Genomic DNA, 13,575 nt, shown 5'->3' with positions numbered 1-13,575 from the left:
GAATTAAACATATGGAATGTACAAATATATTAATGGATATTAATGGGTGTAGTGAAAATTCTAAAACAAATCATTTAAAAGGGAAAAACTTGTATTATTTGTCTCATGTATCAAATCTAACGAATATTTATTATTGTAATAAGGATTTCAAAACACATTAGTTGTCTTATTTGACCCATGAAGTGAAATCCAACACCCTGGTATAACAACTTTATAATTTGTTGTAAAATCTAACATAATGTTAAAATTACAATAAAAAGTCAAACTTTATAACGTAAATAGGACAAACAATTACATATTAAAGACAAAGTATAGTGGACTATAAATCAGGACAAACATGTTAAGGATTCAAAAGATAATTTCAAAGTCACATGTTTGACTAAAAATAAATAAATAAAAATAGGTTGAAAGTATATGATTTCTTATGTAAATTTATTCAGACTTGTTGATTATTTTTTTTATATTTTAAGATTTATTATATGATGTTTGTATTCACTTATAATATAAGATGTTCTTTTTTTGGATGTGATATTTTATCACTCCTCCTCACGTCATTTGTGACATTATATATTATAAGTGATCCGATAACAACCTGAAAGCCGATAATCTGATAAACTCAACAATAAAATCTCGTTATGATAAATTTTAAATACTATCATATTAAGAAGTGAATTTTTAAATTTAATTTAATTTTATATTAAATAAAATTTACACTCATTTATATATATATATATATATATATATTAATATTATAAAATGGTATTTTCTCTAAATTTATATGCAACATCTTTACTGAAAAAAAAATTATCATGTGATCTATTTTCACACAACTGATAAAAGGAATTGCTCGGTGCCAAATTTTGTGGAGACAACACGCAATATTAACACACTATGTGATGTAATTTAAAATATTTAATATACCCTTCAGAAGGAAAGCTTGTGTGGATGTTCTTGCAAATATGGAGCACCTTTCTCGCATTGTTCCAACTTCATGAAAAATATGAGTTTTATCAACGTTGTGAAGAATTTTTTTTTTCTTATGGGTGTAATTTGATTGAAGAGAATAAAGAAAAACATGAATGTTCAGAGATTCGTGCATTTGAAATTTGAAAAAACAAAACCATTCAGAATTGTCAAGAAAAAATATATTTTTGTTTTTTTATTTGGGAATTAATATGCAAAGTAATCTGACTTGTATATTTGAAGCATGCATATATTTAACTTCGCAGTCTATTGAGGCGGCTGCAGGACTGATTTGTCCACATTAGCGCATTAATGAAACTTTTGGATAGTTTTAAATATTTTTTATGGTATCATAATTAAAGTTTTGTTCAAATTAGCCATTGAATGGTTAATTAAATTGATATATATATATATATATATAAATTTAATATACATAAAAATAATTTTGGATAAATCGAAATTAAAAAAGAAAAATAACATGTAAAAGAAAAATGATGAATTGATTAAACAATCTCTTTTTCTTCTTCTCCGGTTTGAGTCCACTACAAGAAAATCATGAAATAAAAACCAATTTTTAGAGACCAAAATAATTAGTTGCAATAGTAACTAAATTAGAGACCATTTTAGAAACTAAAACAAAAATTGATTTCTAAATTAGTTATCAATTTATAAACTATTTAACAATAATAGAAACTAATTTAGAAATCAATTTTTGTTTTAGTTTCTAAAATGATATTTAATTTAGTTACTATTGCAACTAATTATTTTGGTCTCTAAAAATTGGTTTCTATTTCATGATTTTCTTGTAGTGGCCTCTTTTCTTCTTCGGTTTGAGCCTCTCTTCTTCTTCAAGTTTTTTCTCTTCTTTCATTGGTAGTTTTGGGATTGGAGAGTGTGATGATGTTCATGTTAAGGTTATAATTAACTTGGTGGTAGATACAAAAGAATGATTTTACCGAAGAATTGCTTGAAATGGAGTGAAGAGGGTACGTAATTGAAAATGGAGGTTTTGAGATTTGTTGTGGAAACTTTTGATAGTATGCCCTTTATCTCTTCTTATTGTTGCCTTAAAATAAGAAATTAAGAGAAGGGTAAGGAGTTAATATATAAAAATTATACATTAATATTACTTTAAAAATTAAAAAATATTTTTATTTTTTTAAGTAATTTATATGAAATAACAAAATATTTCATTGTACTAATAAAATGAGATATATTAAATAAGGATAGAATCGGAAAAAATTTGTATACACAAAAAAACAGTTATAATGGAGAATTCTCTTTATATATAAGTATAGACTAGTGAAAACACGGACACCTTTATGCCTGTATATCCGCATTTTTTTATTTTTATAATTATTATATAAGTATTTGTATTTATTAAAATTAACTATAAATTTATAATAATAAAATAATATCTCAATAAATTAAATGTTATATTGTGGTTGATTGAAGATATAACCTTGAAAATAAAAAGTTCAAAAAGAAAAGCAACATCTGTGAAAACTAAGGAAATAGATATATATGTTAGAAAATTAAATTTAAAATTGCTCTACCTTCAAAACTGTTTCTTATAAAACTATTTTAATATTTACAAAATTACAAAATAACCAAAATATTAGGATAACTGTTTTAATATAAAGATAAACTTATATATATATATATATATATATATAAACGGTTACAAAATAATTAAAATCTTCTAATATATGTTTTAATATAAAAATAAAAATAAAAAAATTTATATATATAAAAAAACAGTTATTTAGGAGAATCTTCTTTATATTTACTAGCGGAAACACAGGCAGTGACGTGCCTGTGTATCCGCATTTTTTATTTCTTTAGTATTTTTTTTTTATTTTTCAAAAACAATTTATCTTAATAACATTAAAATGAGAAGTTAAAGAGTAGTGGAGAGAGAAAGTGGGAAGCAGGTACTATATATATGAGAGAGAAAGTGGAAAGTATGATATGTGGGTTATGTGTAGTGGAGAATCATAAAATTTGTTTCTTAAATTAATTTTAATAAAAAAAATATCAGTTTAAATCAGAAAAGTAACTGATCAATCTTGTCACTCTCTCCATTCTCTCCACACCCTCCAGTTAAATAATAATAAATAAAATAAATTTTAAAATTAAAAAATTATTTTATTAATTTTTGAAATTATAAAATGTCCAAATAACCAAAATAAATTAATACAATAAATTATTAAGTAAGGATAAAATGGAAAAACAATTAAGAGCAGTTAAGAGGGGAATAAGAAATGACACAATTACTATAATACAATAATAAAATTAAATATTAATATAAGGATAAAATAGGAAAAAAATTAAGAGAGTTAAGAGGGGAATTCCCTTTATATATATAGGTATAGATATATAGATATATAGATATAAATATTAATTATAGATATTAATAAATGATATTATACAATATTTTTTTAAGATTGATGTATATTTACAATTACAAACACATTGATTATGACATAATTGATGATATGAGACATAATAATTAATTATAATTATAATTAACTACGTTATGCATTAAGAAATTCTAAACTTAGTTGTTTTCTCATGATACCCTAAAACTTAATTTTCTTCTTAGTGTAAAGCCACAAAAGATTAATTGTCCTAAAATTTATAAACATTTCTCTTTTCTTCTCCTCTTCCTTAAGGTACCTCTCCCCGATTTTCCTCCACTTTCATCCTCTCCCTTTTCTTTGAGATCACTGGATCAAAATGTAAATAATATTTTTTACAAAAATAGTTTTTTTACACTCATGCTCCACCCTACACTCCACTAAATATTAATATTTTTTTAATTTTAAAAATTATTTTAACATTTTACATTTTACCTATATTTTCATTAAAAAAATCATTTTTTTTATTTTTTTTATTATAAATATCATTTCTCAATTCCCTATCTAGCACCATTTACATCTTTATTTCCCTATCTAGCACCCTTTTGTTTTTATTTCCCAATCTAGCACCCTTTTGTTTTTATTTCCCTATCTAGCACTCTTTTATTTTTTATTTCCCTATCTAGCACCATTTTAAAAATAAATAAATAAATAATAATTTATTATTTTTTAATAATTTTAATTTTGAATGCATTAAAAAATAAATATTTTTAATGTTTAAAATAATTAGAAATATAATTAATGAATAAATAAATGAGTTTTTACAAAATAAAAACAATAAAGTAATAAATTAAAAATGTTTAGTTTAAAATATTTTTTTTTTTAAAATGAAGAAAATAAAAAATTAAACTCTACAACAACATAAAAGTTGAATCTATAAACATACATTAGTATTTATTTTTATTATTATTGATGATGTAATCATGTTAATTTCAAGTAAAAAATACAGGACATATTTATAAAAAAAAAACAAAGTCAATTAGTATTAATTAATAGTGGACACATAAATAATATTGAAGTGTTTACCTAAATGCAAAATTCTAAAAAAAACTAATAGACATGTTACACTTAATGCTTAAAAATGAGAAGAAAAAAATGCAAAAATAAATAAGTCTAGAAAATAAAAAAAACAACAATAAAATAAAAACAAAAACCATAAATAAATAAATAAAGATTGCAGAATTAAAAATAATAACTAAAAACATAAAAGGTATAAAATAAAGGAAAAACAAAATAAGATAAAGATAAAAGATATAAAAAAAATCAAATAAATCAAAACAAGATAAATATAAGAGATATAAGACGATCCTAAATAAGTATGTGTTGATCATAAAAAGGAAAATAAATTAGAGATGATCATTCATTTAATATGTTTCTAGTTATTATTATTTTTTCTGCCATTCTTTATTTATTTCTATTTATGTTTTTATTCATTAATTATATTTCTAACTATTTTAAATACTAAAAATATATTTTTTTAATGCATTCAAAATTAAAATTATAAAAAAAATTACTGGATTGTGCAATTCTCGTCATTAATTATGTTTCATTTTGCACAAACTATTTAATGTACCGCTGAAGAAAATATCAAATGAATGATCATCTTTTATTTATTTTCCTTTTTATGATCAACATATACTTATTTCATATCTCTTATCTTTATCTTGTTTGAATTTTTTTTATATCTTTTATCTTTATCTTATTTTGTTTTGCCTTTATTTTATATCTTTTATGTTTTTAGTTGTTATTTTTTTTTCTGTCATTCTTTATTTATATCTATTTTTTGTTTTTATTTTATTGTTGTTGTTTTTATTTTCTATACTTATTTTTTTGGTCTCATTTTTAAGCATTAAGTGTAACATGTGTATTAGTTTTTTTTAGAATTTTGCATTTAGGTAAACACTTCAATATTATTTATGTGTCCACTGTTAATTAATACTAATTGACTTTGTTTTTTTTTATAAATATGTCCTGTATTTTTTACTTGAAATTAACATGATTACATCATAAATAATAATAAAAATAAATACTAATGTATGTTTATAAATTCAACTTTTATGTTGTTGTAGAGTTTAATTTTTTATTTTCTTCATTTTTAAAAATAATAATTTTAAACTAAACATTTTTAATTTATTACTTTTTTGTTTTTATTTTGTACAAATTCATTTATTTATTCATTAATTATATTTCTAATTATTTTAAACATAAAAATATTTATTTTTAATGCATTCAAAATTAAAATTATTAAAAAATAATAATTTATTATTTATTTATTTATTTTTAAAATGGTGCTAGATAGGGAAATAAAAAATAAAAGAGTGCTAGATAGGAAAATAAAAACAAAAGGGTGATATGTAGGGAAATAAAAACAAAAGGGTGCTAGATAGGGAAATAAAGATGTAAATGGTGCTAGATAGGGAATTGAGCCCCACCCTACACTCCACTAAATATTAATATATTTTTTTTTATTTTGAAAATTATTTTAACATTTTATATTTTACCTATATTTTCATTAAAAAAATCATTTTTTTTATTTTTTTATTATAAATATTAATATTTTATTATAAGTGTAAAGTTATCATCTTATTTTTTATTTGTCCCTCTCATATCTACGAGCAGATTACATACATGACTGAAGTGTAGGTGATGGTAAAGTCACATTTTTTAAGAAACTACTTTTCTCGAGTTTCTTCTTTGACCACAAAAGAGAAATTTCCATGGTATCAATTTTATTTAATAATAGTTATATATAGCGTGATCTGGGGCAAAGCAGAACTATAGTAATATAATAATAATCGGACCAAAAGTTATATAGATCACACGTATCTATTAAAAAAAAAAAACTTTAATAGTTTAGATTCCTTTTACACCAACGAGCAATTTTTGAATTGAAGAGAATAAATAAACATAAATCAAGAGTTTAGTCTAAGTGAACTTGTGACTTATTATAAAGGAATAAAAATATTTATTTTACATTCACACTCTACCTACATCTCAATAAGTATTAATATTTTAATTATTTATAATTTTAAAACATTTCATATTTAATTTGTATTTTTATTAAAAATGTATTTTTTTTATTAATTTTTTATTACAAATATTAATATTTATTGCGTGTAATATCAAAATACCATAACCCTTATAAAAATAAACCTTTTTTGGTATCATAAACTGAGTTTTATTCAAATAGAGATGGAATGGTTAAATTAAGAAGAATAGATGGATACTCCACCTACCAATCTTCCTCAATGGATGCTGACAAGTTGGATGGATTAATTGCATCTCTTTGCATATGACAGTCAACAAAATAATATTTCGTATCTTCAACTTCATTTTTTTTATAAAACTAAAATATTAACTAACATAGAATCACTTTATGCACATTATCCCAGCAACTATAGTTTTTCTTTAAGCAATCTTATTTTCGCCATTTCTCCAATTCAGATTTGAGTATTGGTTCATTTTTAAACTCAACCTTTTTTTTTCTCGGCTTAAAAGTCAATTACCTGAAAGTTTTCGATTCCTAATGAGGGATAGTTTGAGGTTTTCCTAAGAATTCAAAGAAAAACTTGTTTTAGATTAGTTTTCATTAATGCATATGTATTTGTTTTATATAATGGTATATATAATTAATTTATAGAAAAACAACCAATAATATTAATAAAGCAGATATTTTTTCTCACATAAACATGTGTATTTTATTTTATGACACTTTCTCTCTCTCTCTGATTAGTTATTCAATTACGGAATATTTGTAATTATTTCCTTAACTTATCAATGAATTCTCAAATTTTAATCAATGACTAAAAATAACTAATATAAAAATCATATATGCTCTATCTTCATTATAACGAAAACCCTTTTTAATTATTTGATTAGAAAAAAACAAACGATAAAGGAGGAAAATGCAAAGAGATGGGCAATACATAGGATTAAATCATTCTAGACTCTATTGTAGTGGGCACACATTAGTATCAAAACTCAAAAACGCATTGGCTTCCTATGTTCTGTTAGGTAGAAGTTTCCTAGTAAAACTAACTTGTTTATATTTATAACTCATCCATCTCTGTTACCAGTACATACAAATTCATAGCACTTACTACATCTCTAAGCTATCTGCAACACAAACCAAAACTTGTGAGTAAATTTGAATCATGATTACTCCTGTCGTTCGACGCATTTCCGAATGCTTTGTCAAACCACATGGTTTAACAGAAGTGTCAAACCAAACATGCCATTTAACACATTGGGATATTTCCATGTTGTCTTTCCACTATATCCAGAAGGGTCTACTCTTCAAGAAGCCTGAAACCCTTGTTCATCAACATGATTTCATACAAAATCTGTTGGACAAACTTAAACACTCTCTTTCTCTCACCCTCTCCCATTTCTATCCATTGTCTGGTCGCCTTGTCACCCACAAAACCCAAAACCCTCCTTCTTATGCTATATTCGTTGATTGCAACAACAGTGATGGAGTTAGATTCACTCATGCAACTCTTGATGTCACCATATCTGACATACTCTCCCCAGTTGACACCCCATCCATTTTTCACTCATTCTTTGACCACCACAAAGCAGTCAACCATGACGGCCACACCATGCCGCTGCTGTCCATCCAAGTCACTGAACTAGTGGATGGTGTTTTCATAGGTTGTTCCATGAATCACTCTGTCGGTGATGGCACTTCGTATTGGAATTTCTTCAATACATGGTCTAAGATCTTTCAAGCTGAACCTCAGGGCCAAGAAAATGATGTGCCCATTTTGAACCAACCTATTCACAACCGCTGGTTTCCAAATAATTGCAGTCCACCAATCAATCTTCCTTTCAAACATCACGACGAGTTTATCAATAGATTTGAAGCGCCCTTGCTGAGAGTGAGAATCTTCCACTTTTCAGCAGAGTCTATAGCAAAACTGAAAGCAAAGGCAAACTCAGAGTCCAAGAGTAATACCACGAAAATCTCTTCGTTCCAGTCACTATCAGCATTTGTTTGGAGATCCATCATTCGTGCATGCTCCCTACCATATGAGCAAAGAACAAGTTTCGGGCTAACGGCAAACAATCGGTCAAGAATGGAACCGCCTCTGCCTCATGAATACTTTGGAAACTCGGTTAATAATTTGAGTGCTGAAACAACAGTGGGGGAATTACTTGAGAATGATCTAGGATGGGCTGCATGGAAGCTGCACCTTGCTGTTACAAGACACAATGACAAAGAGGTGATGCAATCAATCCAAGAGTGGTTTCAGTGTCCGGTGATCAGAAAAATTTGTCAGCCCTTGGAGCCATACCTTGTGTTGATAAGTAGCTCACCCAGGTTCAACATGTATGGGAATGAGTTTGGAATGGGGAAAGCAGTGGCAGTAAGAAGTGGATATGCCAACAAATTTGATGGGAAGGTGACATCATATCCAGGTCGTGAAGGAGGGGGAAGCATCGATTTGGAAATCTGTCTTTTACCACATATAATGAGCTCTCTTGAATCAGACATGGACTTTATGGATGCAGTTTCGATAATCAATCCCTTATGCTAGTTTGCTAATAATGTTCCCAGTGTTTGACAGTTTAACAGGTCAATTATGATTATCTGGATGTCATTTGAAAAGCTAAAATATTAAATGCATTAATCTTCCAAGCCATATTAATCATTGAAAGGGATCGTCATTGCGAGGCTTAAATCAATAATAATCGGATTAATTACTCTTTTAATGATTATTGTGTATGTTGTATACTATATTTTATGGGAAATAATGTTCCCGTGCATCAGTAAGATATATATGCTTCACCAAGATCATTTTTATAACCTGATTCCCAGATTGGTTTAACAATAAAGATGTTTTGACAGTACTGTTCACATTCTTATAACAACCGTAAGTAATAATAATAATAATATATAAAATTTATATACTAAGAAGTCGTATGGTTATGGTTTTATCAAATTTTGTACAAGCTCTCAGTTCTTTTGTGAGGGTCGACAAACCTAGGCTAAAATTTGTTTCTCTTTCATTTCTTTTCCTTCGAAAGTGTTTTTGCAAGTTCTATACGGGAGAAAAAGAAAGATCCAGAAACCAAACTAGATCATGTATTCACTTGTGTTCTAAGTGGAGTTAAAAAGGGATGTCAGATATTTGGAGTGATGATTATGATGAATCTTTATCTCGATGATAAGGACCCAACATCTTATACACATTACCAATTCATCCGATTCATAATAATTTATGCTTGAACTTCATACTCACATTCAGCTTATTTATCGATTATCACTATCTCGTTCCAAACTAGCCAACATACAAATGCATACTATAGAACCAATACTGTGGTATGTTACCAATAGAATTCCAATGTGATCCTACCTGTGAAATAACCATTGCAAAGAGTATGTGCGAGCGCCAAAGGGGTTCTGGAAACAGGGAAGGTTCCTTTTATGATCGTCGGAATCTCACCACCTTCTTTTTTTCTAATTTCCACACAATCCGGGTCGGCTAGATTTGTTCAAATTCTTCCAGAAGTGGGGAAGAGTTTTTGAGGTTTTTATTTCAAGGGTTGAATGCATGGGGCAAACGCTTTGGTTTTGTAAGTTTATGGCCGTTCAAAACGCTCATTATTTAGCAAAGGAGATGGATGGAGCAAAAATGGGTGGCCTCGTATTACACGTTAATTTTCTCAGGTATAGGCGCGGGGAATACCAGGTTAGAAGAAGGGGAGAGGAGGAGCCCAGGAACCGTGCTATCTATGTAAAGTTTCAAGGAAAAAAGCAGATCTGGAAAGAAAAACAACAATGGAAATCCCAGCTTTGGCATGTTAAACTTGAAGAGCAGAGAAAGACTTTCGCTCAAGTAGCTAAGAGTGGAAAGTTAGGAACTTCAACACAGGCACGCAAGGAAGAGATGCTTTCCGAAGTGAAAGAAGAGACGCCTCTTTGGATTAAAAACAACAGTATTGGGTTCCTTCATAAGGAAGCCAAATGGGAAGACGTCCAAAAAGTTTTGTTCTCAAGGGGGTTAGTAGGGTTAAAGGCAAAGTTCATGGGTGATGATTGTGTTCTTCTTACTCCAGAGAAAGAATTAACGTTAGAGAAAATGGTGGACGAAAACAGAGGCATCCTGGAAAATTTGTTCAGAGGCGTAGTTAAATGGTCAGACAAGTGTTTTCCTCAGTACAAGTTAGTATGGGTGAGATGTTGGGGTTTCTCTGTGGAATAAACAAGTTTTCGAAAAAGTGTTAGAAGCCCAAGCAATGAAGGTGGTGTCCATTGACGAAGCCACTTCGTCTTTTGAAGAAATCGAGTATGCTAGAGTTAAAGCAAGAATGCCTTTAAATTGTGATGCCAATTTCCAAGAAAAGTTTTTGCTTAATGGAACCGAGTATACAGTGGCCGTAAGGGAGGAGCTCACGGCACCCTGTTATTGTTCTGGAAGGAGGATATATCAATCCTCAGAGAGCGTGACCTCATTGGAGTCCTTTGTGGAAGAAACAGTCTTTGATAATTCTGGGCAGTTTTGCGAAGAACATGGGTTTGGTCAGAGTCATTCATGGCATACTACCACAGCAACGGACGTTGCCTCCGGGCCGAGAGATGAGGCGGAACACGGTGGTGGAAAGGAATCGACAGCATTGGTCAGGGCGGGGAATTTTTATAGTACTCCTGGCAATAGCTTTTGCAATGTCAGAGGCTCCAACATGAAAGGGGAAAGCTCTGCGAAAACTGAAACAACAGGGTCTGAAAAAGCTAGCGCGGCAGGGACTAAGCTACCAACAACAGACCTGCCCCCATGAAGCTAGCTCAAAGATCTATGTACTTCCAAAGAAAGGAGAGGTGTATGAAGTCAGGCCCAGGCCCAGTTGCGCCTTCAGTGCTAAGGACAAAAAGGAAGGGCTTTCGAGCCAACACAAAATGGGAAGCCCAGTACTGGCATGCCTAAATAAGCAGAAGTTTACTCTAACCTCTCTAACCTCCTGTTTGCTTCCTCCTGTTTGCTTCCATGGATGTACTGTTCAAGAGGAAAGATGTGAGTAGGTTTGGATAAGGGATGTGCAGGGAAGTAAAAGAGAGGATATACCTGTGAACAGTAAATATCTTCTCCCCTCAAAATGAAGAGATGTAGAGGGAAAGCCATGTCAACATTCCTTATTTCTAAATTTACCCTAATTTGAATTTATCACAATGCTTCATTTGAATGTATTAGTATTTTAAAAAATTTATTGTACAATGTTTAATATATATATATATATAATATTTAAAATGAAGAAACAAATCATAATAAATTTTAAGGAAGTTTTAAGTTTGTTTATTAATTTATAAAATATTATAAATCAGTGTAAAAAAAATATAGTTAAATAAAATCTTCCATTTATATATTAGTTATTAGAGTAGATCAGATGATACCTATCTTTCAAGTTCTAATAAGATATTTTATTAAATGTGGTTGGATTTAGTTTTTTTTAAAGAAAAGAATAATTTATATCTAATTAAAATTAAAAATATTACCTGAGTTGGATCATAGTCATCACCAAAAGGTTATACTAAAGCTGCAACACATGATTTTTTTTTCTTTTAATATATTTTCACGTATTTTTACATAATTTATTAATAAAAACTATACTTTATTATAAATATTAGTTATTAAATAAATTTAACTAACATAAATATTTAATAAAACAAAATAATAATAATTAATTATTGAACTATATCGGATTATACTACTAATACGTTTTTATCCTTATTTTTTATTATAATTTTTTATGGAATCCTTTTGTATAGTTAATTAAGTTATATTTTTGTTACTGTTGTATTTTTTAGATTGTTTTATTGTGAGGTTTTTTAATATTAAAAAATAGTAATTTTTTATTTATATAAGATGTGGTTTAGGGTTTAGGATTATACTAAAGCTGCAACACATGCTTTTTTTTCTTTTAATATATTTTCACGTATTTTTACATAATTTATTAATAAAAACTATACTTTATTATAAATATTAGTTATTAAATAAATTTAACTAACATAAATATTTAATAAAACAAAATAATAATAATTAATTATTGAACTATATCGGATTATACTACTAATACGTTTTTATCCTTATTTTTTATTATAATTTTTTATGGAATCCTTTTGTATAGTTAATTAAGTTATATTTTTGTTACTGTTGTATTTTTTATATTGCTTTATTGTGAGGTTTTTTAATATTAAAAAATAGTAATTTTTTATTTATATAAGATGTGATTTATTTTTTAATTTTATAGTATATGTTTAATATTTAAAGAAATTATTTGAAATTCTGTTTTTTTTTTTGTTATGTTTATATTAATATATTTTTATATATAGTTATTATGTGTATGAGTTATAATTTATTTTATTATATTTTTTATGAAATTTTTTTCTATTGTTAATGGTTAGTTACATTATATTTTTGTTGTTGTAGTATTTTTATTTTTCATTTCTAGAGGATTTTTAATATTAAAAAATAATATATTTTTATTTATATAAGATTTGATTTATTTTTCAATTTTATTACCTGAAGTTCTGTTTTTATTTAATTTGTTGAATACATATTTTTTTTTTAATTATAGTTTTTATATTATACATATTTACATTTAACATATATTTTTTTTATTTATAATTTTTAAATTTAGAAAATGTGTGAAAGTTTTTCAGTTTTAAACAAAAACAACTCATTTTAAAATTAATTTTTTTAATAGGCAAGGGTTAATCTGTAAAATAACATTTCACACCTTTAAAAAAAATTAAAATTCCCTCATAACTATCACATCACTCACAAACTTCCATAAACTTTCCTCACACATCCACCCTAACATACCTCAATCCAAACACCCTCACTTTCTTCACACTTTCCTCACACATCCGCTCCTTCAAATTCTCGCGCATCCCCTCCCTAATCCAAACAGAGCCTAAGGGTCTATTTTAGGCGCGGAAAAACAAAGAAAGGAGGAGAGCGCAGAAAGTTGGAAAAACGAAAAAAAAAGTAAAATTCCGAAAAACGAGACAACTTTTATGCCTTAAAATGTTTTCTTTCTTTTGAGAAGATTTGTGGAGAAAGATGACGTGGTACTAGTTTTTTTTTTAAAATTAATAAATTATATATAATTATATATGTAAACTATATTCTAATATATATATAACACTTATAATTTTTTTATTAATTATTAATATTAATTTTTATATTAT

The 13,575-nt window shown here is 27.2% G+C and overlaps 1 protein-coding gene across 1 annotated transcript; it reads left to right on the top strand.

Annotated features, from left to right (window-relative positions):
• Positions 1 to 7,316: 7,316 nt before the first annotated feature.
• On the top strand, positions 7,317 to 9,104 carry LOC137822803 (uncharacterized acetyltransferase At3g50280-like). The gene has a single exon (XM_068627804.1). The coding sequence runs from the start codon at positions 7,538 to 7,540 to the stop codon at positions 8,921 to 8,923; it is 1,386 nt and encodes a 461-aa protein (XP_068483905.1). The 5' UTR covers positions 7,317 to 7,537; the 3' UTR covers positions 8,924 to 9,104.
• Positions 9,105 to 13,575: the final 4,471 nt, after the last annotated feature.

The sequence above is a fragment of the Phaseolus vulgaris genome, chromosome 9 (genome assembly GCF_000499845.2).
Source record: "Phaseolus vulgaris cultivar G19833 chromosome 9, P. vulgaris v2.0, whole genome shotgun sequence".
NCBI lineage: Eukaryota > Viridiplantae > Streptophyta > Magnoliopsida > Fabales > Fabaceae > Phaseolus > Phaseolus vulgaris.
This window is presented reverse-complemented; position numbering and strand designations above follow the sequence as displayed.

What these genes read in the sequence shown, in the direction of transcription:
- LOC137822803 (XM_068627804.1), top strand. Translation starts at nt 7,538, where the DNA reads ATGATTACTCCTGTCGTTCGACGCATTTCCGAATGCTTTGTCAAACCA.